The sequence below is a fragment of the Lates calcarifer genome, linkage group LG13 (assembly GCF_001640805.2).
Source record: "Lates calcarifer isolate ASB-BC8 linkage group LG13, TLL_Latcal_v3, whole genome shotgun sequence".
Lineage (NCBI taxonomy): Eukaryota > Metazoa > Chordata > Actinopteri > Centropomidae > Lates > Lates calcarifer.
This window is the reverse complement of record NC_066845.1, coordinates 26,837,346-26,862,514: the sequence shown is the minus strand read 5'-3', so window position 1 is coordinate 26,862,514 and position 25,169 is coordinate 26,837,346. Positions and strand designations below refer to the sequence as shown.

The 25,169-nt window shown below is 41.6% G+C and overlaps 2 protein-coding genes across 4 annotated transcripts; both read right to left on the bottom strand.

Moving 5' to 3' along the window:
- Positions 1-282: 282 nt before the first annotated feature.
- LOC108874995 (protein mono-ADP-ribosyltransferase PARP14) lies at positions 283-18,842 on the bottom strand. The gene is made up of 23 exons (XM_018663632.1): positions 18,591-18,842; positions 17,542-17,624; positions 15,900-15,927; positions 15,056-15,106; positions 14,497-14,670; positions 14,083-14,208; positions 13,755-13,856; positions 10,467-12,651; positions 9,864-10,052; positions 9,669-9,744; positions 8,145-8,381; positions 7,006-7,227; positions 6,658-6,772; positions 6,338-6,490; positions 5,727-5,789; positions 5,209-5,394; positions 4,475-4,678; positions 4,099-4,214; positions 3,384-3,619; positions 3,023-3,294; positions 2,407-2,546; positions 1,718-1,892; positions 283-1,416 (listed from the first exon to the last, which is right to left on the bottom strand). Exons 1-23 carry the CDS (start codon positions 18,772-18,774, stop codon positions 1,133-1,135), a joined length of 5,601 nt encoding a protein of 1,866 aa, XP_018519148.1. The 5' UTR covers positions 18,775-18,842; the 3' UTR covers positions 283-1,132.
- Positions 18,839-23,191, bottom strand: LOC108875148 (protein eva-1). Of its 3 annotated transcripts, none has more exons than XM_018663873.2 (7): positions 22,966-23,191; positions 22,461-22,771; positions 21,895-21,930; positions 21,388-21,438; positions 21,166-21,307; positions 20,033-20,187; positions 18,839-19,926 (listed from the first exon to the last, which is right to left on the bottom strand). In XM_018663873.2, exons 1-7 carry the CDS (start codon positions 22,977-22,979, stop codon positions 19,898-19,900), a joined length of 738 nt encoding a protein of 245 aa, XP_018519389.1. In that variant the 5' UTR covers positions 22,980-23,191; the 3' UTR covers positions 18,839-19,897. The 3 variants fall into 3 exon arrangements, with proteins under 3 accessions (XP_018519389.1, XP_018519409.1, XP_050930840.1); XM_018663893.2 differs by having other exon boundaries at positions 23,005-23,191; XM_051074883.1 differs by having other exon boundaries at positions 22,461-23,191.
- Between the last annotated feature and the right edge of the window lie 1,978 nt (positions 23,192-25,169).

Here is a 25,169-nt window from a genome sequence, read left to right as displayed (position 1 = left end):
TGGTGAAGGAAGTATTCAGATCCTTAAGTAAAAGTACAAATACCACATTCTGGAAATAGTCTGTTAGAAGTAAAAAAGATAAAATAGGTCTCTCAAATGCAATAATTTGTGTGCTCAATATACGTATTTTTAGCTGAAAAAGTAGTTCCCAGGGGCACCCTGTGTTTGTTAAAGTTGTGCTAAAAAATGTATTATTTCAGTTTTGTATCCTACTTTGGGTTATTGGCAATGGAATACCATGGTAATACGCTATGTTTCATAGCACAAACACACTGGACATAATTCAGATTTCAATCTTTACTGAAAGCAAATGAAGTTTACAGGAACATAGTCACAGCTGTTCAGCACAGTTACAGTGTCTGCACTCACTCTATTAACAAGACTTGATGATGGTGTTGGATGAAAAGTCAGAAAACCAGGAAAACAACCAGGAAAACACAGCTCCATGATAATCCAACCAATATTTGTTGAAATAATTGAGTCTGGACAAAAGAGACAGACCAACAGAATGACACTGCTACCCACAGAGCCATGGTGCTAGCATGGCTGAAAATACCAGAAAGCTAAAGCTGTAGCCCAGATATTATGTTTCAGAATGAAAACACCATTTACCATTTGTTACCAACAACACCGCTGCTGCAACGTCCTGTTTACCAAAGAAATAATTTGAGTCAATCAAGTTGATCAATCAAGTGTGATCTGTGGAAGCTATCTAACCCTGATATTGTTTACATTTCTGAAGAAATGTAACACAACGTCCAACATATTGTTCTACATCACACAAAGATGGAACTGAACTGATTGAAATCTAATCCAATTCTAAATAAAGCAGCTAACACAGTCTTCCTCTGATAAATGTCAAACTATATCCAAAAACAAACAGAGAATACAATGTGAAAATGACATATGATGTGTTTGTAATATATTTATTTTTTAAATGACTTTAACCTTCTGTCAGAGACAGTGTGATTTTTTCTTCTGCATGTGTTCATGAGAGTTTGGAAATTCCATCAAGAAAATGACTACTGCCCCTTTAAAAATGTTCTACAATATTATATCCGTTACTTTAACTTGATTTTGCAGAGTGAATTTAAACATTATCAGTACATCAGCATAGTGTGATCGTGGCAGTTCATGTAAATGTGATAAGGTATTCTGGGTATGCCTGTATGTCACTGAAGACAATAAACATGCTTGGGTTGGCAGCGTTATCAGTAACACTGTCATACAGATCTGCAGCATTCCCAGAGCCTTTGGAGGGCGGAGCGATCAAACCAGCTCTTCCCTGGGTGTGGTCACCAACCAGGACTCTGGCCAGGTACATGCGCTTGTGCCCCTTGGTGTCAGGCTTGGCATAGCCCCGCGCTGAGTAGGCAGGGTCCACAGCAAAGTAGGAGCCATTACCGTACATCGCAGCTGCAGCAAAGATAATATGTTAAGGACTGAAGGCCAAGACAGTATGAACAGAATACATCAATGCCCTGTTTGCCAAATCTAACTAAATATTAACCATAAACATATCAGAACAGAAATTCTACTATGAATCCTTTTTGTTACAGTAATGTGAAACAGTTGTGGAGAGTCAGACATTTTCAAACCCAACACAAAGTGGCTATAATTACTTAGACTGCATGAGTCATCAACTACTATTGCAGAACTAGTTTCTCTCAGTATTCATTTAAAAATATTCCTCATATAGAGTCGTTGCTCTGGTTACCATGTGTTCCTGCGTAGCTGCGGTTGAAGCCCTGATTGTTGATGAGATCGATGGAGTTGGCTCCGGTGCCGTGAAAGAGCAGCTTTTCGTTGTTTGTACGTTTGTTCTTCACCTCCAGTTGTTTCTTCATGAGCTGGTAGCTCTGCCACAGAGTCGTATTTTGGACCCGTTCAATCTGCCAACACAGTTACAACATGTTATTCATTCTGTGTTCTCTTTTTTAATTTGATGGTATGTTATCAAACAATGTTAAATTTAACAATATTAAATACAGTAGATACATAGTCCAGCTCTCATCTGTTACATAATATCTCTAATATTATCCAAAATCTTCAATCAACAGTGCAAGACTACAACTGCATGTTCCATCATGACAACGTGAAAGTTTTTGGGCTGCATTAACACACCAACCATACTCGCTGGACTTTTATTCCTGTTACCTCTTCCTCCTCCAAGTGTGGCAGCAGCGTTTCACTAATTCAAAGGGGATGGCGACCAAATTCAAATCAGATACAGTTTTTACTTTTCACAGTCTGAGAACATTTTGAAATCATCGTATATAAACTGATGATTTCATTGTTTTAAAGATGAAGGGAATAAGATACAGTAATGATTTTGAGGATTATGACTTTGAGAAAATTGACTGAAATGATCGATATATAGTTTGACTTATCAGAAAGTGAACATACACTGATGATGTTCGCAGTAAGACCGGTCTTTGTGAGTTCTGTCTCCACATCACTGTATTCCTTAGATCCCTGAGTCACAGGAAACAGCTTCAGAAGGCTGCCTTTCATGTCATTCCAGTTCCCAGGCAGGACAGCGTCATCTGAAAGAATCAAAACAGGAGTCTGACTGAAGGTAAGATTTTAATGGAGACAGACATAAGACACTTGAACCTCTCACTTTAATAGAGAATCAAATGACTTTGTCCAAAATTGACCAGGAATCTATCAGTCTACAGTTTTCACAACAGTGTATTCTATTATTCTATTATTAAGATCTGTCAAAATACACCTTGGGAGTTATAGTTGACTTCTCTTCAGTTTCCATGTCAACAGACTTCTTGTACCTTTGACTGTTTATCACAGAACCAGATATTTTCTAACACAGTTGTTCATATTTTACTCTGAGTTCATGTACATCAGCTGGTTGGAGAGAGAACTGTGAATAGCCAGCTCTGTCTACGAGAACATGAGTGATGGGTACAGCAGAACACAGAAAGTCTTAAAGACGTGGGACTCTGGTTGTACTGTACATGTTTTCATTTCAACAAATCTCTGTTGGATGATGTGAATCACTCACCTTTTAACTCTTTTCTAAGAAGTTCCAAGTGTTTACGCCCATTTGCTGAATCAGCTTTTTTAAAAGTTGGATCAGCAGTGTATGTGTCATTATTGATCTTGATCTTCACACTTTGTTTTTTCTCGAAGGCCTCCTCGAGTTTAAGGTTGGTGTGGATGTCGAAGGGCACCATTGTCCCACTATGGTGCTGAAACTGCCATTCTACCAGTCCACTTGTCAGGAGGGCCTTGCTTCTTAAGTTCTCATTCCTCTCCACCCTTCGGATGATGTCCCTGATGGTCAAAAAAAGAAATAAAAACATTAAAGAAATACTGGACTGAAGCTTTATTATCATAAATGAACGTGGTCCCTGTTTGCTGACCTGACTTCAGACTCAGCGGTGAAGACGTCCCTGGTCAGACCCTCCAGGTGGATTTTGGGCTCCTGGTCTTCCAGTCCTTTGTCCAGACGGATGCTGACTGTCAGTTTCCTCTGCAGGTTCCCCAGCTGCTCCATGTCGGCCTGCGTCAGCTGACTGATGTACGGGTCAGTGATGGTTTTCTGTGCCTGTTCAGCCACAATCAGCTCTGTTATCCTTTTCTTAGCCTGACTCACAGCCTGCAGTGATGGGGAAATGGTTGAGAGGTTAGAATCAGGTATTGATGCATAATATGGAGCTACTAGTTGTCAAACTACAGTGGACTGTAATGTACAGTGTACCGTACTTTAGAGGTGTTGGTCGGTGGATTTCTGAGCTATAGACAGAGCAGGGGTTCCAGTCTTTATGCTAAGCTAGGCTAACCATAACTTTACTCCAGCTCTGTACTTACAAAAAGAGCCAAGACTGATGAACAGTGTTCTGCCTCTCAGAAAGAACTAGTTTCAAAAAATGCTGAACTACTACTTTAAATAAACAGCAGTTCTACTGTATACTGCTTTCAACATGGAAAGTTTTATTAAAATTCACATTCTCACTTTAGTTTTCTAACTTTTTTAGTGTCAAGCTGTTCTGCTGGGATTATTTATGTCAGTCACATTAAAAAATAACTCAGCTCCTTCCAAAGCAAAGAGCTAAAACATGAAGTGAAAGAATGAACCTTTTCATTGTCAGCACACAGCTGAAACACCGTGGGCTCAAACTCCTCCTGCTCCAGGACCAGGTCCTCAGCACTGGGCCGCTCCTCCCCCAGTCCAAGCAACGAAGTGAAAGTGTCTGAAACAGCAAAAAGCACAATGAACACACACTGTAGTTTATTTTAAATCAATCCTACACACACACCTTCCTCCTGCCACAAATACTCACTACAGCACCAAATGTGGATTAATCCACTGCTGGAAAATCTACAGTGAGCAGCTACAGACTAAACACTTGCTTTATCCTTTCATTTCTGAGAAAGAAATGACCAAATCACTCTCTGAGCATTCCTCATCAACATGAACAGGAAGAAAGGAGGAGGTGGAGTTAAAAAAAACCTTTGATCTTGGTGAAGACGCTCTTCTCCTCCACCTCCGCTCCCTCTCTCTTCTTCATGCTCTTGTGGAACTCTGCTATCATGGCCGTCTGGAAGATCAGGATCTTCATGCTGCGAACAGACTTCGGGTGCTTCTTCCTAATAAACTCCACCACCGCCTCCACCATCGCATCTGCCACCGCTGAGGGGTTAGCCCCTCCCTGACCTAACAGGCAGAAAAGGAGTGGTGATGATGAGGATGAGGATGATGAGGATGATAAAAGGATCAGGGTGCAGAGACATCATGGTACCACACAGTCTACAGACATGATATTTAAATGGTTTCTGACTGATCAAGTCTTTAAGGAAAATGGATTTCTCCAAACTACACTGTTAACAGTTAAATTTAGAGCTGCTGATCAACAGAAAATTGATGTGTTGATCAGTAAAAACTGTATCACAGTCCTCTGCAGGTCTGTGAGACTCAATCTACTTTTCATCTTCCTACACATCAGATCAGTCTGTTCCAACAGAGTGAGATGAGTGAAAAAAACCCATTAAATCAAAGTTTGACTGGAAATCCAAACAGCATGACTGCACAGTGAAATGACGGGAATGAACCAATAAACAGAAAAAACAAGTGAGAGGAAACAGGAATGTTTTAGAGAAACCAGAGTCTTTGAGTCTTAAATACACACAGTAAAAATGAAAGTGTTTCTGTGTATCTGCTTAAGGTGAGAACAGTGATGTACAGACCTGTTCCCAGTGCTGGGAAGGAGACCGAGTTGAACTTGTTTTCCTCACAGACCTTCAGTACTGAGTAAACCATGTCCTTGATCTTTGCGGGATCGTTCTGGCCGACGACATGGATGATGTGTTTGCTGGGCAGGTTTCCAGCTGAGGTCAGGATCAGTGGACCAGGCTGGTAACCGGGAGAGTTCACTAGAGACAGGAACCAAACAACAGTCAGGCTGTTTTAGGAAATGAAGTAAGTAAAGATACAGTACAGACTGAAGATGATTAATAAAGACAATGTGAACATTTATAAACATTACAGTTCTTAAAATTCATCCTAAGAGAAATATTTTCTGCTGCAGGCTTTGAAATTAAGACATTGACTGATTCAGATTTTCATGTATCATGTAATATGCATTGTTTCGGTTTGTTTCAGTAGATCTGCACTCTGTCTTCAGATGCACTGGGATGTTCTCAGCTGTGACTGGGCTGAAACTGAATGAAGGTGAAGCAGGTTCAGTTTCAGTTTCAGTACGTACCGATCTGCGAGCACTCCAGCTCCACAGAGAGTCCAGCGCGGTCTAAGATCGCCTTGGAGACTCCTGACATACAATGAAGAGAGAGAAACAGGTTCAAGAGGAGCTGCTGCTCCTGTTTAAACAGAAAGAGGAGGATCTGAAAAAGAAAATACCAGTAAATGTTTTCTGTTGAGTCACTGATCATTCTTCGAATCAGATTTTAGGTAAACTAACCTTCCAGCCTTCTGGACACTTTGAACATGTTGGTTATGTGTGTAACAAGGAAATAAGGGCTTAAATCAATCTGATAACACGGTCATGATAACAGTCTGTTTGTGTGAGTTATTCATCCTGATTAAATGTGTCTAAATGTGCTTCTCCAGCTTTTCAAGTCTTACTTGCCTGTGTCAGATCAATGTGAACTGATCAGTTTGTGCTGATGGTATATCTGACAAACTGATTAAGAAAACATTGTAGAAATTAACAGCTCAAAGTGTCTGCTCTCCATTTCCACACAATGAAAATGTAACATGAAGGTGAATGGAAATCACTACGTTAACACAACGTTCACTCCAAGAGAAACAGAAGAAAACAGGAAAGCTCCAGTCGGAGGATTTTTCCAGGTTGGTCACCTGCTTTGAGAGTAAAGTCCGAATTGGAGGAGTTGATGATGACATCACTGGCTTCCTTGGTAATGTCACCTGATGACACCTCGAGGGCGAGCTGACCCATCTGCATCCGGTACACACCGAGGGAGGGGGACGACACCCGACTGAAGGACGAGGCTGAGAAGACTTTGTGTTAAAGTTGATGAGACGCAGATTGTCCTGGTTTACAGATACGACTCCTCACATTCTCAGATCTCTATTTACAGATTTCTTCTGTTCATTTTATCGCTCATGAATGAGGGTATAAATAAAGATATAAATGACAGGTGTTGGAGGCTTCTTACCTGAGGACTGTTGTGATTGGCTGACTGATTGCTGAACTGGTGACTCGTTAAATTCCTGTGCTTCACGTTGAATGTTTCTCTGACCAGTCTGACCTCTGAACTCCCTGGTGAAACACTGACAAAAATATGTCAGAATATTATATTAATACAGCTGATTTTTCCTGTGATACACATGTGGTGTTTGTTTGATCTGAAGAACTCCACTGATTTAACAGTGAACTGCAACATCAGCTTCTTTTAAACAGAGATCTGGCTCAGAGGGCCGCTCATTATTCTGGCTTTGCTTGTTTGCACTGAACCAAACAAAGTAAAACATTCTGCACTACCTTTAGTAAATCAGAGACTTACATCCACAGTTTCGTTGTCGCTGGGGTGAACGACGATGTCCACCTCTCTCAGATGGCGAGGGGTTCTCTTGCAACTGTATAAGTGGATCTCTCTCAGCAGGACTCTGGACACCAGGTCTCTGGGGAAGCTCAGGTTTCCTGTACCGATTGCCGGGAAGGACAGGGACGCCATCTTATGCTTCTCAGCTTCCTTCAGACAATATCTGATGATGGTTATTAACGCCTGAGAGAAAAAGAGGACACAGAGAGAGCAGGTGAGACTGGACAACAACTACAACAAACTGCTGTACAGGCCAATAAACTCAGTAAGAATAAACTTGTATATAGAGATGAAAGGAGCTGATTTGGTTCCAAAAATAACCTTTTGACTGTAAAGTTGTTCGATCAAACTACACATCACATGCTCTGGAGCTACAGAGCAAATTAACAGAGTAGATTTACTGAAGTGCTGCACTCAGTTCTTTATTGTAATATTTCCTCTTAATGTTGCTTACTTAATCCTTACACTGTGTAGGAGTATGGGGGTGGAGGGTTGAGAATGGAGCTGTAGTTACTAATGCTGCCACTAGGTTCTACTAAAGAGTCAGTTTTCCATCAAACCACTGGGTTACGTTATCCACAAGAATCCTCCTTTCTTCATCAAAGAACACTGGAGGTAATACTTAAAATAAAACTTTGAATTGGGACTTTACAGTGAGAAAAATACCTCTGGAACCAGTGTCTGCTTCCATTTTGTAACTTTTTAAACTGCAGAACAGTGAAGATCTGATTTTGCCTGTTTGCAGTCATCCTGTAATTTACTGCCCTCTTGTGGCCAAAATAGGCTACTGTCTCTGAGAAGTTGATGCATCCATCATGTCTGTCGCATAATCACGCACATGTGCAGACTTGTGTGGAAACTGTACTTGAAAATTAGAAAACTACTTTAACAGTCTATTTTGTAAGTCTTCTTGCAGTCTCACTTTTTGAGCATTAAGAGGTAAAGGTAGCATTAAAAATCCCCACTGTGACATACTGTAAGTAAGGCTCTGTTACAAGGCTGGACTTTTTATTTTTCAGTGGAATATTCCTTTAAATTTATCCAATAACTGCACAAATAATCATGACAGTGTTTCTGAATCTTTGATTGAAACCTCTCACCTCCTCTGCCTGTCCTGCTCCGTTGTCCCAAAAAGGGCAAACAGTGTGAAAGACTTTCTGACAACTGAGATTAAAACCGTCGGTGACGACGACGTCGGTGTACTGCAGTGTGGCCACTCCGGCTTCAGAACGAACAGCTGACTGCAGACCGGGCCCGGCCGCCTCAAGGATCGCTTTGGAAACAGCTCCCTGGTTCAGATTCATGTTCTCTGAGATGGTGTTGATGATGATGTCAGTCTGTGGACCAAAATCACAGCAATGAACACAAGATCAGGATGACAGCTAAAAGGATCAGTTACTTATTTGATCAATGGAAAATTAATGTGGGTTAATATGGGACTACTTTTTAAAGTTATTTCTTAATTAAAAAGTATTTCCTGATTACAACTTAAAACTGATCAGAGGAATTGATTTGTTGTTGACACAGATTCATTAAAGGTCTGTGCCAGAGGAAACAACCTATATGACCAAAGAAAGTCATGACTGACAATGTATAATAAGGCTGGCTTGGTACTCTGACTACACTGCATGTAGTCAAGTCAAGTCAAGTCAAATTTTATTTATATAGCGCCAATTCACAACAGAAGTTATCTTGAGACGCTGTACATATAGAGCAGGTCTAGACCGTACTCTTTATCTTATAAGATTTACAGAGAAAAACCCAACAAATCCCACCATGAGCAGCACTAGGCGACTGTGGCAAGGAAAAACTTCCTTTTCAGAGGCAGAAACCTCGAGCAGAACCGGACTCAAGGTGGGCGGCCATCTGCCTCGACCGGTTGGGTTTAGACAGAAAGAGAGGGGGGTGGGGGAATGGGGTAGGAGAAAGATTGCATTGCAGATACACAGACTAGGTCAAAAGGTAAATAGTAGTAGTAATAATAATAATAATAATAATAATAATAGTAATAATTATTATTACAGCTAAAGGAATAATGGAATAATAATGACAAAAATGTAAATAATACTTAAATCTCATGTTACCTTGTTTGGAAAACTATGCAAACCAGGTATTAAAGTCAGACAGAGATCCAACCATGTTCGAAGGTGGTGGTGCCTTCGAACTTTACAGATAAAAGTCTAAAGCAGATTGCAGACTGCCATCACTGGCTTTTTGAGTTTATTGTAGATAGACACTCCTCTTCAACAATGCAATGCTAAACAGAATTAAAGGAACCTCACATGTGGGGTAAGAAAAAATGTCAGATGATTATACAATACATCAATTCCTTCCACACTTAGTGCCAAAATACTCCCATCAACATTAGTACAGTAAGAAAGGCGAAGCTTTGGTGGACCAGCTGATGACATGTTTGCATCAAAACCTGACTGGTGTAAATGTGTGTGATTAACAAAACTCTGTTGTCTTAACTGAGCAGCTGAGCAGAAAAAACTGCAACTATCCCTGAATCTGGATCTGAAGTTGACTTCTGACCATATCATTAAAAAAGATAGTAAAAAAGTAAAGTTAAATCTCTGTTGTTACTAGAAGCTTTAAAAGGCACTGCAGGGTCAGTTACTCACCTTCTGGTCCTGAATGTTTCCCTTGCAGAGAACAATCTTCAGACCTTCAGCTGTGGTCTGCTCAAACCTCCCTGACCTACAGCCAATCAAAGAACAGGATTGATGTCATCACAGAGAAAGAGAAAAATGCATAAAAGAAGAAACAAAAAGTTTTTTTTTTTTTTTTTTTTAGATTTAAAAAAAAAGAAACTTTACCCTCCATACTCTTCAGGCCTGCCGTGTCCCCTGTGGCTCTGACCTCCCCAGTTACCCTGCTTTCCTCCATGATATCCAGCTCCTCTTCCTCCTCCTCCTCCTCCTCCACCTCCTCCTCTTCCTTTTCCACCAAACCAGTGGCCCCTGGGAGACTGGCTCTTACCACGACCACGACTTCGACCTCGACCACTGTGAAGTGAGCGATAGAATTTTTAAATCCACCTTCCAAAGAGTCTGTATGATTTACATGTTGTATTTGTTTGATTGAACAGGTGTCGAAATGAATCCATAAAAAATACAAAGTATAAAACACAAATTTGACATTTTTAAGGCGACTATGTTCCTGACTATTTCTTGATTGAGAGCAGTCTCTCCTGGTTGTATGGCAACTATTCAGTGCCAAGAAATAGTCCAGTATATAACCCCCCAGGAAAAACAGCTAATTAGTATTTTTACACTTCAGTTGCAGCTAAGCTAGCTTCATATTTACCATACAGACTGGTATTGATATGAACATCTTACTGAAAGATCATTTAAATCTTTGTAATATGTTCTGATCAACAGTAAAAGTTCAATGTAATAAAAAATCTTTCTTCAGTTTACCCTGAAGCTCCGGGGCCTTTCCCGCCTGCCTGCTGTGGTATTGTCATTGTCGGTCCAAGGTCAATGAACTCTTGGTTGACAGCTTTGGCCAGAACACTGACAGTGTTATTGTTGTTATCCACCAGGTGAATCTCAGTCAACGATCCTGGACCTCGTGGACTGTCGCAGTACTCCCGCACTGCCTGGGCGATGGTCTCAGCACAGAGCTCGACAGGAAAACCAAACACACCTGAGCTGATCGCTGGCAGGGCGATGCTGGAGCAGCTGACCATCTCTGCTTGTTTCAGACTTTCTTTAACAGCAAGCTTCAGACGTGACACTGATGTCTTCTGGTCAGAGTCAGAGAACCGTGGACCGACTGCATGTACAACGTATTTGCAAGGTAGGTTACCTGCGTCTGTTACGATGGCGTCACCTGGGCGTAGCTTTCCGTTTTTGGAGACATAGTCGTTGCTGATTTTCTGCAGTTGTGGTCCTGCAGCCTTGAGCAGTGCCAACGCCAAGCCACCGATGTGCTGTAAGTCTTCATTGGCTGCGTTAACTACTGCGTCAACATTGAAGCTACAGATGTCTGCCTTGCTAACTGAAACCAGAACTCTGCTGGTAGTCTGCACTTTGCAGTAACAGAGGCCACTTTCTTCCTCATAGTTCTCTTCCTCCTCCTCTTCCTCCTGATTCTCTGGACGAAGCACCACCACACAGCTGAACTCATTCATTACTGTAGACAGGAACATGCTTCCATAAGACTGGAAGTACTTCTTAGCTCCAGGCTTGTCTACAATGAAGTTGTCAGTGAAGAGAGCACTGGCCATTTCCTGAAAGCAGGCTCTGGCTTTCCGAACATGAAGACGAGCCCCAGCAATGGTGAATCTTGGCCTGTCTGAATCAAAACGGACTGTCACATCAGTAGCTTTGGCAATACTGAACCAATCATGTGATTTTTTCTTCTCAATGAACTGAACAACAGCACAGGACTCGACACGAACGGTTTCTTGAACCCGCGAGTAGTTCTCGATGAACTCCTTCAGACTGCGGCTGACCTCATTCACTGGATTCACAAAGCCAGCCACCGTTATCTTGTCTCCTCTCTCTGGATGGATCTGAATGACTACTGTTTTCTTCTTTAAGGAGTTGTAGGTGTCCAGAAGTTGTTGGTTCAGGTCCGCCCAGTTGTGACGTTTCAGAACCTCCTGGTCTTCAACATCCAGAGTCTGCATGGACAGAACTGTCTTCATCTTTCTTTCTGCATCAGTGAGGATACTGTCAGAACTCCCCAACAGTAACACCCCTTTGTTGTCAGCACTGTAGATGGCACTGATCCCTTGGGATGTGAACAGGTCTTGTGACATGTCCATGGCATCCACAGTCTTCAGAAAGTCTAGAAGACATGGGGGAAGATTCAGCTGTTTTTTACTCATACGCACATTCCTCTCCAAGATCCATGCTTTGGTCTTGTAAACCTCTGCAGGGAGCCCTGAAATGGTTAACTTCTGGCCAACTTCATCGTAGGAGAGGTTCATCTCAGGGGAAATGTCGGATACTGCTTTCTGTAACCCATCTTGCTTCAGGATGTAGAACATAGCAGGAGACAAACCCATCACCTCAGAGACACCATTTCTCTGCCGTTCAATCTGACTCATGGCTTTGAGAACAATGTTCTCCACAGGAGCCCGGATTCGTTTTATATCATCAGCTTGACCAGCCACGGTCAAAGTCTGCCTGGATGCATCCAGCACCAGGACAGCGTCTTCCCTGACGACCGAACGGACTTCTTTCTCTGCAGCTTTCCACGCAAGTGCATTCGCTGGACATTCAAAGGCTGAGTACTGAGACATTTGTTTACGGAAGGCCTTTAGAGCGGTGCTTGCCCAGTTGTCTACATGTTTGGCAGTCAGATCTTTCTGCCTCAAAAAGCTTGGGAGAGGGCTGAGTTTCACCTCAGGATTATCTAAGTCCACACTGCAGAAGTACGGACGCATCTTATCGTTGATGACTTTTAACTGTTTCTTCATCAGGAGGAATTTCCAGATGATGTGGTGAACACTCTCAGTGATGGGCTCAGGCATCTTCCATGCTGGTCGTTCTTTGCCGTACAAGGCAGTGCCCAGGACCTCTTGGTATGGATACACCTTAACAGGGATGGAGCCTATCTTGTAGTCTTCTTTTGTGCAAATGCTTTCCACAACTGCAAAAACAGAGGGAATAAAGGAGGAAAGCTCAGGTAAGTGGCTGTTCTACTTGTAGCTGCAAAGCATTTAAATTTAAATGATTGTTGGTTTGGATGGTTGAAGTGAGGATTTAGTCATTCTTGTCACTATACGCCCAAATATATCAGCTTTTGGTCTTAGTTTTGGTCCATTTTTCCTGGTTTGGTCTGGGCATATGAAATCTTAATGCTATGATGAGATTTTAGAATAATGGGCAACTTTGTGTTAACAGGTTGTGTTTGTCCCTTTTCTGTTTCAACATGACAGTGCCTCATCTGTGTAGATTCTCAGTCATTCAAGTCATGGTAGTTATTTTAGTTCTCTTCAAGAAAGCTAAAAGAAGTCCAGTTGCCTTTAACTCTCATGACAATGCTTCCATGGATAAAGCCGGCTCCATAAAACAATAGCTTTCCCAGCTGGTGGAGAACTTGACTGGCCATGTGTAATGGAAAAGTAGCTCACACTAAGGTTTGAAGTACGTGTTGATCATTGGATACAGACTTAAGAGCAGGAAGAAAGTGTAGCATACTCTACATACTTAGAATCAACAACAGTAAGACACAAGTACTCGTATGTAGGTCAAACCCTAATGGTGATTAGACAGATCAAATTCCACTGTATGGGAGTGGAAAAACAATCAAGAGCCTTTCAGTGAATCATCACACTTTCTTGCTGCTCTCAGAATGTCACTGTAGCTGTAGCCTGTAGCTTTAACTAGGTTAACGAGGTAGCTTTAACAAATAGCCTATGTCTTTGTGTCTCATGGTCTCCTAGTTGAAGGACTGAAACCAGAATAGTGGAGGCTGTACAGATTAAAGCCCATGGAGGAGGATTTAGTGCAGGATGCAGGATTTAGTGATATCTAGTGGTGAGAACACTGATTGCAACTAATTGAATACCCGTCCCCCAACCCTCCATTTCCAAGCATGTTGGAGTGAGACCTCTCAAAGGTTGGCAGCATCTTCAAGCCCTAGAATCAAAGACTTGAACTTACTGTAGTGTCTTCACACATTTTGAATTCACTTTAACAAATTGGTCAATTGGTCAAACATCAGTACAGTTATAAAGCTAAATGAAAAACCTTTTGGGGCACTGAAAGTGACAACAGCAGCCTGTTCATCCGGGATCATGACGATATTGTCCGGCAGAGTCCAGTTCTTCTCAAAATACAGCTCCAACATGTCTGGAAAGGAAACAGAGAATTTTAATGACAGAAAACTTTGTGGGAAGGGTTCAACGATGAAAACACTTCCTGGGACACTAAAATGAAGAGCTGCATTGAGGGTATAATATGACAATTGTGATGAGGAACAACACATAACAACTTTGAAGACAAGAATGAACTGAAAGACCAACAAATATGCAACAACTCTCTCAAATCACATGAAGAAAAGACCAAAGCCCTGTACCTTTAAGCACGGTTGGAGGAAGATTCTCCACTCTGACGCTCTTTGCTGCCTCCAGTGGTTGAGCGGTCAGTCCTTGTTTCTGCATCTTCCCGCTGGTCTGACTCTCAGTCAGGAACTTCTCTGCATCTGCAAAATACTCCAGATTACTCCTTTAAGACTCACACAGGCTCATCAGGACACGAATAAAACCTGACTGAAAATACAACATGCTTTGAAAACAGGGCTGTAAACATTTGTCTTTCACAATGAAGTTCATGATGTTCACATCTCATATCTACAGGCAATCACAAGATTTTAGGTGGAATCCCCCTTTCAAAGTGGAGTCTGGCTTCATCATTCTGGTCTTAAACGTGACTCATTTTGACATAGACTCTATGTAAATGAAGAGTCTTGGTGACAGTGGTGTTGTGTTACCTGCAGGCTTGTTGAAGGTGACCACAGCTCTGTTGGTTTCCCAGATGATCTCCAGACTGAAGCCGCTCTCGTCCAAACCTGAGACGTTCTCCACCAGCATCACCAGCAGATCTCTGCACATGTTGTCTGACACGTTCTCCAGCACCACTGCAGCGCTCTGAACGGACTCTGAGTCTGAGAGGAGACAAGACCTGGTCTACCTTCACCGCCTCATCAGAGTATAACTGAGCCAAATTAATATAATAACTTTACTTTATGCTTAGAAGGTCTGATAACAATGCAATGAAATATGAAATTACTTCAGGAAATGTTGGAGGTCTCATTAAACCATGTCTGTCTGTAACTGAGCTAACTATCCTCTAATGAAGGTTAACAGATGTGGCTGAAAGCTCTGTTTTTTTGTTTTTTTTTGGTCAAACTCCAGGGAAAATATGAGGAAACTGCAGACTCACAGCCTACATTAAACCTTTATCAACAATGGGATCATAAACACAAAATCTGCATCACAAACTTCCTGTAGTTTCACTGTTTTCCTCATATTCAAACCATTTGTTTTTACCGTCTTTGTTGGCTGCAGCGGCTCCACCTTCTGACGTCTGAGTCTTTGAATCTGTGGATGAATATAAGAATGAAGAGAATCAGGTTTGTCCAGTTCAGATTATTTATCTGCACGAGCACAAGCACATGAAACAAGACAGTGTGTGATTGTCTGAGGAGACACAACATCAGTGTGTTTATAAAATCTCTTATTTCAAGCCAAAGGTAAAGAAAGTCAGGTTTAATTTTTTATTTTAGAAAGTTCCTTTCCTGTAAAAAAAAAGAGGGGGTTGGGTAAAGTTTCTACGTTGTAAAAACAAAGTTTTTGATGAGTTTGTCTCAAACATATTCAGTTCAATCATGACTGCACATTTCAGTTCCTGATAAGAATGTAAGTCCCCAACAGCTGCACTACGTCTTCCTGTTTGTTAAAAACTACAGAGAGCAGCTGTTTGACAAACTTAATGAGCCTTTTAAAAGATGAATCTATATATCTGTGAGGTGTTTTTAAAGATCTTCAGTAGGAACCAGTGAGTTTGAAGCACAGAGCTGCAGACAGAGTGAGAAAGTCACCGAGAGACGGACGTTAACAACATGTGCTGGAGTGTTTCCAGGGAACACAAAAAACTGACGAACCTGACTGAGACATGTTTGTTGTTCACGGCTTTGTGACTTTGTGAAGTTAATAAAGTCAGCTACTCGTCAGTGGTGTTAGAAACTGAGCTCAAATGTCAGTAACTCAGCGAGGTTCATCAGTTTTCTGTGTCCCCTGGAAACACTTCCCTATGTTTCGTTCATGTTCTCGGAGCTGCAGTGTGTGGAGCTCAGAACAGAGAAGCACAAAGTGTTTGGACGTTCAGTTTTACCTGAGACGTTGTCAGTGTTGGTTGGGCTCTGAGGAGACAACAAAAATACTCCTTTAATCACACAGAAGAAAATCATGTTAAAGGTTAAACATGTTTAAAAATCTGTTTAACTCACAGAGTGTGAACTGAAAGTTAAAGATTAAAACTCAGCTGAGAAAAAGTACCAATATTTTAAAGTAAAAGTCCTGCATTTACAATCCTACTTGAAAGTACAGAAGTGTTATCAGTAAAATGTAAAAGTAAAAGAGCTTTATTCTGCAGTAAACTGTCTCCTGTGACATTATTATGAATCAAACCTTCATCTTTAACAGACTGAAACACACTGACACTCAGGTCTGACTCTTTATATGAACGCTTCTTTTCCATGTGGTCATTTTACTCTGGTTCAGAAGATTTAATGAACTCACAACAGATAAATGAATCAAATCAAATGAACAGAGAAACTGAATGAACTCAGGGTTTCAGGAGAATCTACAGTGACTGTGATATCTGATGATTAATAAAACACCCTCCTGTACACAGGACACCTGTACACTCAGCTGCTCACAGAGTCAATGTTTAACCTCTCTCTGTAAAACTCTGACCTCAGTTCAGTCAGTGTCAGTGGCAATCATTTCTACTGCTGTTTCAGGAAGTCAACTGGTTCTTAAGACAAACTTTTTCCTGAGAAACTCGATGTTCTGTGACTCTGATGTAAAACTCAGTTTTTATTTCAGTAAAAAGAGTTTTACAGATTAACCTGCTGAAAATAATCTCTGAGCTCGGATCCTTCATCACGTCATCTAATCTAAACTTATAAACGTCTGTCACTAACAAACATCAGTGGTTGTTAGGAACACACCCAGTCAGTCTGCAGCGTCACACACACACACACCCACACACACACACACACACACACACACACACACACACAGCAGAGTTCAGGTCAAACCTCCTGCAGCCGTCAAACATTCAGGAATGAACTTGTTGATCACAGAGAAACTTTACTCACTTTAAATCAGTCACACAGACACAATCCTGATACCTGTAGAGTCTGACAGGTGGAGGAGGAAGTACCAGTAAACACTGTAAAAATATTCCATTACACGTAAAAGTCTTGCAAACAAAACCTCACTGAGGTGAAGACGTATCATCGACAGAATGTACTTAAAGTCTTTTTGGACTTTTCCTGGTCAAGTTATTTTTTTCCTCTGTCAGACGTTCAGAGGGAACTGATTAGAACTCAGGAGACACAACGACAACCTGTTTTTATACAGTCACAAAAAATACAAAGAATTTTAAAATCTACAAGTTACCAGTTACTAAAAGTATGACATGTAAGTAACAGAAACTCCAGTTACTCCAGTGAACAACACAACAGGTTCCTCAAAATGACACTGAAGTATTCTGCTCGGGTAAATGTACTGCAGTCTCCTCCGTCAGTATCTGACAGTATCATGTTGACAGAACAGAACAGTGAAACTGTGGCCACTCTCTGAGTTTTGTCCCAGAATTTATTTAAAGCAAATCACCAACAAACACTTCCCCTTTTTCCGAGCCCGTCCCTCCCTGATGATGTGACTTCCTGCAGGATGTTTCTGACTCTGTGTTTTATCTCACAGCAGAAACAGAGGAGAGAGGAAGAACACGTGTTCACACTTACTGCTGCAGATCTGAGCTGTAACCTGATGGTTCGACCCTCCAGGATGATTTCATGGTTGTCTCTGGCCAGGACTCGGTCTCTCACTGTAATCACAAGCACAGAGTCAGGAAACAAGTCCACACAGTTTCTGTTCAGCACCGAGTCTCAGAGTCAGACGAGTCCAATCACAACCTCTGACTGAGGTGAATGATGGGGTTTTTAATTTGTTCTTTGACAGGAGGTGGACCACAGTGTCCTCAGGTGGTTGTAATGTTGTGGCTCATCAGTGTGTGTCATATTGTTACAGTGAAGTTTAGAGACATAAAAACGTCTCTGAGGAAGGAGGAGGGAAAACACAGGAACATGAAGCGTGAACAGATCTGTTCACGACTGCAGACGTTAAACCTGCTGCTGTTATGGATGTAACTCAGAATAAAGATTCATAGAACAGAATAAAGAGATAAACATCTGAAGTTATTCTCATCATTTATTAATATTGAACTTCAGACAGTGGACATCATTTACTGAAGGTAAAGTAGCAAAACCATGATTTAAAAATCAAGTGAAGTCCGGAACCCAAACTCTTCTTTAAGTACAAAGGAGAGTTTATATTCTATCATGTGCACAGTAACGACAGCTGTAGTGGAGTACAGTACGGAGGTAACTGTACTTAGTTACTTCAGACTGATTTTCCTGCTGTGACTCACTCAGCAGCAGCAGGAAGAGGAGTGGAGAGCAGTGCATGCTGGGAGGTCAGCTGACAGGAGTGTTTATTAACCAACTTTAACCGTGTGTGTGTGTGTGTGTGTGTGTGTGTGTGTGTGTGTAAGATAATGCGCTGGCTGTGTTTTAATCAGCTGACACAGGATCAGCTTTAATTGATCAGAGCTGAACAGAAACTCTGTCTTTAGGTGCTTCAGTCTCATTTTTTACAGTGTAAACACAGTTTCCTTCTGTCTGTCTGGTCCTGTTTAAACTCATCTTAATAAACCTTTAAACCCCCCTGAGACCGGGTCCTCCCTCACAGACCTGAGACCGGGTCCTGCTGGGAGCAGCAGACGGAGACTCACCCTCCTCTGATCTGAAGAACACGGAGGCTCTCGGGTCTCCGTCCTCCACCTCCACCCGGCAGTCCCCCCCGCTGGACTTCTTCTTGCTCTGGAAGTAAAGTTGCAGTTTGTTCTTCAGGGATCTGGTCTGAGCCGGACTCCAATCCCCCTCCACGATCACCCGTGCCTCGGTTTCTTCCATCATCCTCCTGCTGCTGCTGCTGCTCTTACTCTGTCACACCGACACCGTCAGCTCTGCTTTCACTTTCGATTCTGCTCAGACAGACGGAGAAATGGAAACAAGCTGATCACAGCTCAGTGACTGAGGAGGAGGAGATAAAAACACTGCATCAGTTCATCACTGAGAGAAAAACAAGTTTATTCTCACACAGGTGAATAAAAACTGAGCAGCGACACAGACAGTGTTTCACTGTTTCACTGTTTCACTGTACGTTTATGAACTAAAAACTGCATTAACACATTAACATCTGAAGGAAAACTCATTTACTGTTAATTAAAACTAAATACACCTTGAGGTGAAATTGTTTCACAGTTTCAGGTGATTTATGTAAAAACTAAAATGTATAAACGATCATTGGATGTGTTTGATAATAACTTTATTTTCTTATTAAGTCTTAAACCTGTTGGACAGACCGACAGCGCCCCCCAGTGAGGAAACGTTAGACTTCAGACTCATGAACTGTGTCTGCTGTTTCTATCAAACAGGAATTTATAAAAGTGGAAAATAATGAGTGTTTTTGAGAAGTGTCGTTCTAAATGTTTCTGTTCCTTTTTATCAATCAACAAAGAATCGAGTCATTTTACGTCATTCCAGTAAATAATTCATCAACAAGTTGTTTAAGCTGTCATGTAAAAAAAAGGAGAAATGACGTTTTCATCTGTTCAACTGAAAACTCCACAGATACTTTAAAACATAAAGTGATTTATACAACACATAACATCATCAACATGTACGTTAAGATATATACAGTTCATACAACAGAACAAACTGTCTGCTGAAGATCATGTGATGTGACAGAAAGTAATAAACAGAAGAAAACATCATCTGTTCACACAATGAAAGACGTGTTTTATTCACTTTAAATCCTCCTGCAGTGAATCAGCTCAGATATGTTTGATGGTTTAGATACATGAGCTCAAACAGAAACAAACAGAAACATCAGGCATCTTCTCTAACATCTAAACTCTAATCTACCACCTTGGTTTGTCCGGGAGGAAACAACAGATCTGAGCTGTGACTGCAGCCTCCGTCCTCAGGAGGCGATGGCTCTTCATCTGTTCTGTCCACAGAGATGAACAATAAAGCTTCAGACGTCAGCAGCTGATTTATCTTCACCTGCAGAGGAAACGGAGAGAGAGTCAGGACGTTTGAGTTCAGGAGGACAGAACAAATACACCTGGTGTGAGAACACGACAGAGTCAGCAGAGTGTGAAGGACGTACAGGCGGGTTTGGTTGGAGGTGGAGGAGGAGGAGGTGGAGGAGGTGGTTTGGCGCAGGAGTAGGACACCTCCAGGTACCTGGTCTCCTCCTTACAGGGATATTCACCAAACACCCGCTCAGTGACGGGGACTTCGCAGGACCTCCTGTTCCCACAGCTGGACACAGACAGAGCAGGATCAGAGCAGAACCAGGACTCAGGACTTTACATTCAAGACTTTGGTAACACTTTGTTCTCCGGCTGATTCCCTGGAAACGAGTATCTGAAGATGAGCAGGTTTTTATCTGTAAATGACTGAGATATTTCCAAGAGAGACCCAGAGTGTGGTAAACAACTGAGAGAGAGTGGATGAGTGATTTTATTCTACAGGTCTGATCTGTGGACATCAGGCAGAAACATCAGTTTTACCTGTTGATCATCATCAGTTTGGAACAGAATAATAAAACTGAAATGAGGATTAACCAGGTACAGAGCAGCTGAGAGGAGTGAAGGATCACAGTGAAGCGTCTCATAGACACTGACATCTGTTTATCACCTACATCAACATTTACCACAGAGGCTCTTCTTAAAACACATCCTCTCTCTCTTATTATCAGAACCAAACTGTGGGAAATATCGAAGTACCAGATAATTAGGAGGAAAGTTTCAACAGGAATTTTGCTCGAAAACATGGAACAAATAAATGAAAGCGTTACTAGAATCCTTGATGTTTATCGACAGGGAAACCTCCGGGGTAATGTAACTGACAGACTTAGACATTATTTGAATTAATCATAGTTTTTTTCTGCTCTACATACTACAATACCCATGAGCCTCAGCTGCTGTTGCTGTGGAGAAGTCAGGCCTTCAATTCATCCCAAACTGATCCAGGATCTGACAGTGAACTGATAGAAACAGCTCAGGTTTCTACAAAGTGTAAATCTTCAGCAGCAGAGGCTGAAGCTCTGTGATTGGCTGGTTGTTGCCTAAATGCACCTTGGGAGTTGTAGTTGTGACTTTTAGAGCCCTGAACACCTGAAACAGCAGCTCTGACTTCACCTCTGCACTGACTGTGAACAGAGACCTGAACCCTCGTCTCAGCTGATCTGCAGCTCCTGACTGATCTGGATTTACTGAGCAGTTGTAGTTTTCTTACAGATCCTCCACCACCATCTCAGCCCAGGGGAAGGTGCAGAAGGTGTCGGGTCCGTCGTCCGGGTGACGTTTTCCCTCCCCACACCTCGTCCCCACGCCCACTTTGTACAGGATGTGCTCCAGGTTTATCTTAGTGCCGACCTCTGGAGGAGAGACGGAGTCACAGAGTTCAGTCTTTATTAATTTACACACTAAGAGAAGCAGGATGTGTGTGTTTTCTCACCACAGGACATCTTAGCAGTGTCATTGAGGCAGGCGTAGATGACCTCTCCCTCTGTTAAAACACACACAGGTCAGAGGACACGAACTTCATCAGATGTTTTCTAACTACACATCAAACTATCTGTGATGAAAGTGACAACATGAGGAGGGATGATCAGTCTGTGACCTGAGGGAGAGGAGTTAAACTGCTCTCTGACTGAGTCGGAGAAAGTTTGATGATTATAACTCGTGTGTTTTTTCTGTCTCAGTCAGCTCTGTCTGAGAAACGACGTCATCATCTCTGTCAAATGGCGACTGCTGCCTCCATCATGGGGAGGTCGTAGTCTGAGGGTCTGTCATGATGCCGTCCAGACAGAACTGACACTTTAAACAATTTAAACAGAAAAACCACTGAAGTTATTCAGTTCAAACTCTGCATCAGAATCAGAGACGTGTCTCCTCTGAAACATTTCTAATTACTGTCATTAAGATTTTTTATTCAAACGGTCCAGTATCATGTTGAACTCACCAGCAGCACCAGTGAGATACCAAGCTGCAGCCAGCACTGAAACACAACACAGACAAAACTGTCTCACAAACAATCATTAGTGACAGTGAAACACTTGATTAAGTGTAGATATGATATGATATAAGTATATAAAGTAAATTAAAGGAGGAGGTGATGGATATCTTTATGTTTTCAGTTGATCACCTTCAGAAAAACACAATTCAGCATGAGAGTAAAACAAGATGAATGATGGTTGAAAACAAACATCTCTCTGCTGACAGACTCTTCTTTAGCTCATAAGAGAATCTGTTATAAAACTCAATAAACCTTTGATACTTTGAACATTTGACTCGTCAGTGAGGGAACAAGTTACAGCTCCATCATCAGCAAACTTTCACCTATAAGCTGCCTCTGATCATCATCCTGTTTTTGTCCAGGGAAGAAATCTGCATCCTGACATTTACAAAAGACCAAACTAAGACTTGTTTTTCTGAACTTAAACACCCAACTGACAGAAATACATTTGCAGAAACCCCCCGAGGCAGCAGAGACTGTGACTGCCTCTGGGTGAATCAGAGGATACTCACAGGCGAAGGCGACCAGCCTCAGCGCGACCATGTTGGCGTCTTGTCCGTCGTCCACCTGCAGACGCTCTGACAGTGAGAGCAGCATTTGGACGTCCAGGTATTTATGTGTCCGTCCTGTCAGCAGACATGCAGACGCCTGTCCCCCCCCGCTGCAGGCATGCAGGGCCTCCTGGCCCAGATGTGATGAACATGTAAAACCCTGCAGAGCTGCAGCAGAGGCGTCTATAAATCCACAGGCTCCAGGACCTTTAACACTTTCCATCCCAGCTTCTCCTCGTTCTCCTCCACATTTCTCATTAAGAAGCTGAAAACTTAAAAGAAAAACATCTGGATGTTCAGCGGGGGGGGGAACTGTGTCGGTTAACAGGCTCAGATTCACTAAATGAGCATGTTTTCAAAAACCTATAGGCTTCTTTACACTGCAGCATATACACAGGTCTGAACAAACAGAGTCTGACTCCTGAAGTGAAGCTCTGATTCTCCTGGTTCCAGACCTCTAACACACCTGATACACCACATACACCTGAGTATTACAGCAGCTCACAGGTCTGATGTCTGTGGTCCAACCTGGAAAACACCTGATCAGAGCTCTGGAGGATGAGGACTGAGGACGTCTTCTTCTTCTCCTGTGACATAAAGACAGTGAAGAGCTGTACAGACGTTTACATGGTGTGAGTCAATAACAAACCTTAAATCAACAAACTTTACCAATCAATCTACAGGATGACTGGTTTGTCTATAAAAGTGAAAATAAGGATTTTCTTTCTGCAAAGGTTCGTCTTCAGACGTCAACATAAACCCAAAGAGACTGAAACTCACCATCAGAGAGCTCAGAGAGCAGCACTGAGAACTGACATCTTTTAACAAATCACATCACAACTGCTGCTGATTAATTCTCTGACGACTGACTGATCAACTGTGTGAGTTCTGCACAGGAACAAAACATCTCCACACACCAAACAGGAAATGTCTCCTGTGAACAGGACATGATGAAAATAAAAAGACGCTTCAGTCTGATTAGAAAGATGCCTGTTGCTTTCTTTCTCTGTTCAGATGATGCACTGCTTCTCCCAGAAAACTGATGCACTTTAAATAGTTTTTTGTTTCATCATCTGATTTTCCTGTTTGTTGACTGACATATCTGTCAAACTGAATTCACATTTGGAGGTGGTTCTGCATTTCAGGTGTTTTTAATATGAAGATGATGTTTTATTTGACTAAACAAAATAAATCCCTCAGAACAGTTCACAGTCTAGGTTTAAAATATCACTGCTCTGAGGTCAGTGTTTATCGCCAGTCTGAGCTTAAACACACAACACATGCTCTGAGATGTTGACAGATAATTAGTGTTGAAGAGTAGACCCTGTAGAACTCCCACAGAGACTCTGAAAATGTCCCAACATGCATCAGCAGTCTGCTGAAGGAGTCCAGGTGGCGGCCTCCGGCTCATAAATACCTGAGTCCACTGCAGCAGCTCAGAACTGAATCTTACATAACTGACCCACAGTTTAATGACCCACAGCCAGTCCAGACCTGACCCAGGTCAGAAAATAAAGACCTGACAGGTGACATGGACTCGTCTGTGATGTGTTCATGAACTTTACCTTCAACATGTTCTGACGAATGTTACTGCCTGTCTCAGTCTGTGTTTGACATTATGTGGGTTCAGTTATTACTGATCGTATTATTTTTATTTTCTTGTTATATCCACAGTGAACAAAGCTACAGTCAAACGTTTATACTCGTAACAGATATTAATGATTAATGATTCAAATATCTGATTTGGACATTTACCTCTTCGTCAAAAAAGCTTTGCTTTCACTCATCAGTGAGGAAACAACTTCAACTCCGTCAACCATCAAGCATAGAGTTAGAGGAGTCTCTGAATAGTCTCTCAATCAAACAACAGCATTTATTTTTAATGTTGAAAAGTTACATATTATTACACCTTTAACTTCCTGTTTTTCATTTTCATTATAGATTGATCTACTGATTATTTGTATTGATTAACTGATTAATCATAACTCTATCAGCTATCAAAACCAAAACAGATTTCATTTATGATCACAAATAACAAAACAAACTGCAAATCTTCAAATCTGAGAAGCTGGAAGCAGCAAATATGTTGATGGTTTTGGTTGAGATATGATTAAAATGATTGATCAGTTTCAACTACCTGTCACCTAGTCATCGCAGCTGGAGCTTGTTTTACTGCACATTAGGTCTGTAACAATTCAGACACTGAGACTGAAACTGTGACACAACTGCACGTTCATTCTAGTTCCAATAATTTAGTTAACATCATTGAAGATGCTGAAATCACTGTGTATTCTATCAACATACAGTATGTACTGACTTTCATTAGTTTCAAGTACATCCTGTATGAATGTCATGTTGTTGGTTTTGTTGAGCTTTTTATTGTTATCATCTTTATCATTTCACATTTTTGTAGATTTTAAATTGTAACACAAAACATTTTAAGTTTGTTCAAGTCTTGTCTTCATGGTTTTAATATATGTTATTTATATGTTAGACAGTACAGACAGTTGGTAGAAACACTCACTACAATAAAACAGACCTTTCACCTGAAGTTAGCAGTAAATTGAAACTTTGAACAATAAAAAAGGTTTGTGTAGGGATGATTTATCACCCACTGACTCCAAACTGTACAAAGAACTCTGACACAGAGAAAAGCTCCTGTCGCTCAAT

Coding starts and splice junctions, on each gene's coding strand:
- LOC108875148 (XM_018663873.2), bottom strand. Junction 21,931..22,460: donor GAGGCTGGTCGCCTTCGCCT/GTGAGTATCCTC, acceptor GTTGTGTTTCAG/TGCTGGCTGCAGCTTGGTAT. Junction 19,927..20,032: donor ACCTCCAACCAAACCCGCCT/GTACGTCCTTCA, acceptor TTTCCTCTGCAG/GTGAAGATAAATCAGCTGCT.
- LOC108874995 (XM_018663632.1), bottom strand. CDS start 18,774: ATGATGGAAGAAACCGAGGCACGGGTGATCGTGGAGGGGGATTGGAGT. Junction 7,228..8,144: donor GAGCAGGACAGGCAGAGGAG/GTGAGAGGTTTC, acceptor TTTTTCTCTCAG/GCGTTAATAACCATCATCAG. Junction 3,620..4,098: donor TGTGTGCTGACAATGAAAAG/GTTCATTCTTTC, acceptor CCATCACTGCAG/GCTGTGAGTCAGGCTAAGAA.